Source organism: Thalassophryne amazonica, chromosome 2, assembly GCF_902500255.1.
Source record: "Thalassophryne amazonica chromosome 2, fThaAma1.1, whole genome shotgun sequence".
In the NCBI taxonomy this organism is placed as follows: domain Eukaryota; kingdom Metazoa; phylum Chordata; class Actinopteri; order Batrachoidiformes; family Batrachoididae; genus Thalassophryne; species Thalassophryne amazonica.
This window is the reverse complement of record NC_047104.1, coordinates 74,194,459-74,202,225: the sequence shown is the minus strand read 5'-3', so window position 1 is coordinate 74,202,225 and position 7,767 is coordinate 74,194,459. Positions and strand designations below refer to the sequence as shown.

The window sequence follows — 7,767 nt, the reverse complement described above, 5'->3', positions numbered from 1 at the left end:
GCAGCCAGCTTGATAAGGATGCACTACCGAATCTGGAGAGCAGTGCGCGCGCCAGCCGACACAACAAAGGTTAAGTGAGCCAACTTGTTATGTACGCGTTACGTGTTGTGTATCTCAGTAAAAAGTGATAATAATGCAAATAACATGCTGTTGTCGTGCGGTATGCATTTTCTGAGTCCCTCCATTCACGCCCAGTCGCCCAAAATGACAGATATTCGCCTCGTCTAACTCGGGCGAATGTCTGTCATTTTGGGCGACTGGGTGTGAACGTTGGGCCTCTTAAAATGCATACCGCCCTCCAAAAGCATGTTACTGTATTATTATTTGTCTGATCAAAAGGTATGGTTTGGACTATCTGTGACCGAATATTATGGATTTATGAGGTAAAAATAGTAAGAATGGTGACAGAGGTCAATTTCAGTTGTACAGGGGTCAAAAGTTAAAGTTGCTCCAATTTTGGTAAAGAAGTGGTGCAAAGTATTGGTTGTGCTAATAGGATTAATAAGGGGAATAGTTTTGACTGTGTTGAATGCTTGGTCTCAAAAGTAAAGGTCAAACAAGATCAACATCCATTGGATTCTATGACATGTGACATATGTTACCCTGTAACATGATAACTAAGCATGACACATGTGCAAACTATTCAGACTATTAGCTGCTGTAATATTTATGATGAAAGTGGTATTTTGCACTTTAAATAGGTAATGAACGTTTGGGCCATATCTTTATGAATGCCCATTATGGAGTGCAGTCAACTGTTCAATTGTATTTTATTCTTGCTGGGCAATCTGCATTGCGCATCTGTGTTTGTCAGGACGGGAGGGAGCCCGTCACCCGGAGCGCCTGGACCCGCAATGCAAACCCCCAGACAAGGCTTTGGTGTGGGAGAAATCATGGTCTTTATTCCAGGCTTGGTTTCGGTACACATGTAATCAGTCAGCATGGCAAAGGTACAAACAGGATCAGGCTGAGACGCAGTCACAAACGAGCAGGGTTCAGAGGCACGAGCAAACTCAGACATCCGGGATGAAGCAAAACGCATGGTCGAGGTACAGAGCAAAGTTCAGAACACGGCAAGACAAAAACAGGACTGTGATGGGCGCTGGAAAGAGTACAAAGACTATAATCTGGCGAAGAAGTGAAGGACTGTGGAGTTTAAATACTTGTGGACTAATTAGTGAGATGTGAGGGACAGGTGGTGTAAACTAGGTGCACATGAGGAACAATCTAGAAGGGGTGTGGCTTCTGGCTAAAGAGTAAGACAGGGCAAAAGTGTGAGGAAGGGAGTGAGCAAAGTGGTGTGATGTAATAGACAAAGACATAGGAGCAGGTGCAAGAGTGTGAGTGAACAGAAACAAAACAGACAGCATCAAAGTGAGTGAAAAACATAATGTCAAGGGCTCAGTGCCCTGACCCAGCCAAATCCCTGACAGTGTTGTTTTGTGCAAAAAAAAAAAAAAAAAAAAAAACGTGAGGAGACATGAAAATGGATGTGACAAATTGTGATTAAAGGAACTTGTTGCTACTTTGTTGAAAAATGGTTCTTGAAGTTGAACTGTTTGCTTTAGTACAGTACATCTTTTTGATTTTCTTGAAATTTAGGAATTACACCATTAATTGTGCTTTTGTGTCAATAATGAATTTACTCACACAAATAGCTCCAGTGAGCAGCACGGTGGATTAGTGGTTAGCACTGTTGCCTCACAGCAAGAAGGTGATGGGGTCGATTCCCACTTGTGGCTCTGTGTGTTTACATGTTCTCCCCGTGTTTGTGTGGGTTCCTTCTGGGTGTTCTAGCTTCCGCCTACATCCAAAGACTTGCAGGTTAGGTGAATTGGAATTTTTAACGTGTGTATGCGATTGTGAATGTGTTTGTTTGTCTAAATGTGGTCCTGTGACAGACTGGCGTCCTGTCCAGGGTGTACCCTGCCTCATGCCCTATGATCGCTGGGATAGGCTCCAGTCCCCCATGACCCTTAATTGGACTATGTGGTTGAACATGAGTCTGTGAAATAGCTCCAGTGTCTAAAGGTAACGACGTAATTATATTGCTCTATTTCCACAGCCCAGCTCAACAGCAGCCACTCTGTAAACTACAATATCCTGTTAAACCCGGGAAGTGACAGTGCCATAGTGCTCCACGCTGGACAAGATCTGCACCTCAACGTGACAGGTCTAGAGCCTTTCACCATCTACCACATCAGAGTGCAGGCCTGTCAGTTGGGTAGGTGTTTTATCCTAAATTCAGCATAAAATATGTCATATCTGAGTGCTGCAGCCTTATTTGTCATTAACGTGATCTTGTAACAGTTCTGTTTCAAATGGGCTTTCTTCAGTGCTGAGTGCTGTTTATCGCTTTATTTCAATTATTCCAATGGGTGCACGCCCTTTCTTTCTGTAAACAAAAACACCAAGGGGCGCCAACAATGTGCCATGCAGAAATGTCTCAGACAATATCACTATCACTCTGCCCAGCAGGTTCAATGCCATGTCTGCAACAGTGACTCATGGTCTAACCCCTAAGTGGAACAGGCTGATTTTTCTTTACTTTTAGATGCAGTGTAAGGAGAAACCATGAAGATGTTGTCACTGTGAGATGACTGTTTTCTGTCACAGTCAATGAGGCGGCATTCTGTGAATTGTGAGGTTTTGTTGTTTAGAGGAAACTTCTCCTCACTCAAAGCAAGTACATGGATGTTCACCTCAGATGGAGAGTTGTGTCTGAGGTAAAGAGTTCAGAATGGAAAGTTTTTGTTCATGTTAATGTCACGTGTGGTCACAATGACAGAGATCACACTCAGATGGTCATCATTTCTGAGCTTTTGCAGAGAAGCGTGAAGAATGAAATCTGCAGGAAACAGTATAAGAGGGTACTACAGTATCTGTGATCACTGTAGCCTCACATTTCCTTAGACTCTTCATCTCTTCTTCAAAGAAATCCTCCTCTCATGGAGCTATGATCAGTGTATCTCCCAACAACAAGAGGCCAATTGGACACAAACATCATGATTACATTTTCCCTTTCTTGTGCGGTTTTTCACTACTCTTTATAAAGAATGGACAGACACCAGTGAAAGGCAGAACCTTTTCTCACAGAACAAAGTTGAATGTTTGCACGTGTTTTTCCACATATCCACTCAGCAACTGCTTCATCTGGTTAACCTGTCCACATTTGTGTTGTGAAAATATGTAATAGATATATCTGTCACAAGTTCTTACATGATGTCATCAAAAGGTTTCATGGTACCTCTCTGCATGACTAATGAAACAGCAAGCAGGAATCATAACCAGGTCTGTGTAATCGTGCCCAACTCCTTATCCCTGTCCCACCAGCATAGTCTCAAACCCAAGTCATCACATTTTGCCACAAACTGTTCATTTTGAACAAACATCACTTTGTGATGAGTTGGGTAACACAGTTGCATCACTCTGTGATGTGCAGGGAAACGCTAACTGTAACCTTAACCAGAACCAAAACATAGATGAATGTCTGTGATAACAAGGAAGTGAAGCACATAGTTCTGTGTGCTGCCAGAGAGAAATGATGCTGATGTAAAAAAAAAAAAAAAAAAAAAAAAAAACGCATCTTCCTGCCCTTCACTAAATGACGCAATGGTACCTAACTCATCACATAGTGACATAAACAGACGCTGACTAAGCATAAAAGTGTGATAAGTCTTTACTGAGAATGTGTTAGTCCTGCAGTACCAAGTTCATAAATTTCACACAAATGTCTTCTTCCTTCAACTTCGACCAACTTATGCTTGATTCAACCCTAGCGCTCTTTGTTTTCATCATCTTACACACACCATCTGAGGTCGCCAAGCCATGCCATTCCCCCTCAACCACCTTAGAATCTCCCGTCTCTTTTAGGTTGCATCTCCCACATAGCATACAGTGAGGAAAATAAGTATTTGAACACCCTGCGGTTTTGCAGGTTCTCCCACTTAGAAATCATGGAGGAGTCTGAAATTTTCATCTTAGGTGCATGTCTACTGTGAGAGACATAATCTAAAAAAAAAAAAATCTGGAAATCACAATGTATGATTTTTTAATAATTTATTTGTATGTTACTGCTACAAATAAGTATTCGATCCCCTACCAACCAGCAAGAATTCTGGCTCACACAGACCTGTTAATTTTTCTTTAAGAAGCCCTCTTATTCTGCACTCTTTACCTGTATTAATTGCACCTGTTTGAACTTGTTACCTGTATAAAAGACACCTGTTCACACACTCAATCAATCACACTCCAACCTGTCCACCATAGTCAAGACCAAAGAGCTGTCTAAGGACACCAGGGACAAAACTGTAGACCTGCACAAGGCTGGGATGAACGACGGGACAACAGGCAAGCAGCTTGGTAGAAGACAACAACTGTTATGATTATTTATTAGAAAGTGGAAGAAACACAAGATGACTATCAATCTCCCTCGGTGTGGGATTCCATGTAAGATCTCACTTTGTGGGGTAAGGGTGATTCTGAGAAAGCTCAGAACTACACAGGAGGACCTGGTCAATAACCTGAAGAGAGCTGGGACCACAGTCACAAAGATTACATTAGTAACACATGATGCCGTGATGGTTTAAAATCCTGCAGGGCAGCAAGGTCCACCTACTCAAGCCAGCACACGTCCAGGCCCGTTTGAAGTTTACCAGTGACCATCTCGATGATCCAGAGGAGGCATGGGAGAAGGTCATATGGTCAGATGAGACCAGAATAGAGCTTTTTGGAATCCACTCCATTTACCATGTTTAGAGGATGAGAACAACCTCAAGAAAACCATCCCAACCATGAAGCATGGGGGTGGAAACATCATACTCTGGGGGTGCTCTTCTGCAAAGGGGACAGGACGACTGCACTGTATTGAAGGGAGGATGGATGGGGCCATGTATTGCCAGATTTTGGCAAACAACTTCCTTCCCTCAGTAAGAGCATTGAAGATGGGTCATGGCTGGGTCTTCCAGCATGACAATGACCCCAAACACACAGCCAAGGCAACTAAGGAGGGGCTCCGTAAGAAGCATTTCATGGTCCTGGAGTGGCCTGGCCAGTCTCCAGACCTCATACATTGTGATTTGTGGATTTTTTTTTTTTTTTTTTTTTTAGATTATGTCTCTCATAGTGGACATGCACCTAAGATGAAAATTTCAGACCCCTCCATGACTTCTAAGTGGGAGAAGTTGCAAAATCGCAGGGTGTTCAAATACTTATTTTCCTCACTGTAAATGACTGATCATCTGTGGCGACTCCTAATGGGAGCAACCAAAAGGAGAATAAGCAAGTTGAAGGTCTTGGTCGTTGAAAACACAGGTGTAAAGCCAGCTGAAGGCAGTTCCTGCACACTTGTGTCTCTGTTGATTCTCGTCGTTGATGTCAGAGCTTGATGATTACATCTGGCTGCCCAGGTATAAGTGCAGCCCAATCTCACACCATTTTGTGATCTCACGCTCTTTCATGATGGCATCACGAGAAGTAAATTAATCTATTAGTTTGTGATACCGTCATGAAAAACGCCACATTTTCATGACAGCAGCACATATTCATTTTGTGACAGTATCACGGAATGTGGGGTGACACACGGGGGGGGGGGGTCTGTGGTAGAGTGCCTTAATTGGAGAGTGGCGTCAACTCAGAACATGGCACCATTTTGGGTTCAACTGCACTGAACTACTGAATGTATCTTTAATGTTTTCACCATTTTTTAAAATCATTAACCACATACAGCAACACATCCAGGTACAGGTACTATCAAAATAAATATAAAAATAGTTAAGCTATCAAATTTACATAAATTTACAATTTATGATGATTTATTTAATTAATTTAAAGACTTTATTTTCCCAAATTTTTCTTCTTTTCGGATCTGAAGGGAATCTGTACATCTTGAAGCCCTTGTTGTGTCTATCTGTGCATCCAAATGCACAAAAACCTGTCATTTTCAGTGAATAAATAAATAAAATAGCTGGATTTATATGCAGACACATTAACAGCGAATGCTATTTTGAACTCAAGATGGCACCATGAGTCATGTGACCTTTTTTTTTTTTTTTCCGACTCGTCATGTTGCCACTCTCTTTCAAGGCACTCTAGTCTGTGGAGGTTATTGTTAAGGGACAGGGACGGGGTAGGGATAGAAATAGTAAAATAAAAAAAGTGACGGGAACACGAAAAAAAAAATCACGAGACTGAGCTGGGAAGGTGGGTCACATTCTCCAGGCCCTGTTCACAGTTGGAAGCTTTGGATTCCATACTACTGTACAACAGTTTGAACTTACCTCCAATGCTCCTGACCTTACTTCCCCTTCCACTTGGTCTCGTCTGCAGTGTGTGTGTCACCAGTCACACTGCCATCATTCAAAGTTCTCACTGTTACTCCACATCCTTCCTCCTGTCCTGCTATGTCCAGACATGCCTCCCCTTTCTCCTCCTTTGTGCATCACTGGCATCATAACCTGATGGCCAACAATACTGGTGGTCATTGTTAGTAACTTCGATTTCCTCCAATCTGATATGGAAATCATATTTGTGATGTGTATATTGGATTTGGGACAGGTTTTAAGCAGCATATCTTTCCTAATGCAACATTCATTTATCTGGGCTTCAGAGTAGCAGTACACTCTTGCACTAAGAATGCACTGGCTTGTGCACTCACTTGTGGCTGAGTTCACCTCCCTATTACATAAATGAGATTATTAATAATATCGCAACAAATTAGAGATTTTTGATGTTAATGTCTCCATATTTTTGTTCCTTTCAGGTGGGTGTGGAGCTGGGGAGGGTGTATTTGTCCAGACGTTAGAGACTGCCCCAGAAAGTCAGCCACCTCCCAATGTGAATGCAGTTGGTTCCAATCTCATCGAAATTCAGTGGTCACCCCCCAATAAACCTAATGGACTCATTATCTCCTACTACATATACAGGTATAATTACACACAAATAACCCAGATACTGTAAATAAAGTATGTAGCTATAATGATCAAAATGGAAGTACGAGGTCTATTAGAAAAGTATCCGACCTTATTATTTTTTCAAAAACCATATGGATTTGAATCACGTGTGATTACATCAGACATGCTTGAACCCTCGTGGGCATGCGAGAGTTTTTTCACGCCTGTCGGTTACGTCATTCGCCTGTGGGCAGTCTTTGAGTGAGGAGTCGTCCACACGCTTGTCGATTTTTTTCATTGTTTAGGAATGGCTCAGAGACTGTTGCTTTGTTTGATAAAAATTTTTTCAAAACTGTAAGGCACAACTGAGTGGACACCATTCAATAAATTCAGCTGGTTTTCGGTAAAAATTTTAACGGCTGATGAGAGATTTTGGTCTGGTAGTGTCGCTTTAAGGACGGTCCACGGCGCCTGACGGCGATCTGCGCTTCGAGGCGGCAGCGTCTTGCCGTTTCAAGTTGAAAACTTCCACATTTCAATCTCTGTTGACGCAGTAAGTCGTCAGAGAACAGAGAACTTTCAGAAGAAGTCGGCATGAGGAGTTTATTCGGACATTCCATTGTTAACGGTCATTTTGTAATGAAAGAACGTGCGGGCAGAGTCGCATGTCGGGCTGGACCCGACCGCGGGGGGTCGCGGCAGGAAAAACACCTCCGTTGGAAATCTTAACGGGCAAGTTGGAACATGCCCAAGCTGTTAAACAATTTCTCAGTTACTCACTTGTTGAAAGCCATCAAAAGCCGCCTGAATTTTACAAATGGTCTTCAACACGGAGGTGTTTTTCTGGTCGCGGCGCACACAGATTTGCGTCGTCGTC

The 7,767-nt window shown here is 42.6% G+C and overlaps 1 protein-coding gene across 1 annotated transcript in view; it reads left to right on the top strand.

Moving 5' to 3' along the window:
• The window catches only part of ush2a (Usher syndrome 2A (autosomal recessive, mild)), a 1,147,097-nt gene that overhangs the window by 948,665 nt on the left and 190,665 nt on the right, over positions 1-7,767 (top strand). The window contains 2 exon segments of the mRNA XM_034188044.1: positions 2,066-2,224; positions 6,761-6,923. Of these exon segments, the coding sequence (XP_034043935.1) occupies positions 2,066-2,224; positions 6,761-6,923 (322 nt within the window).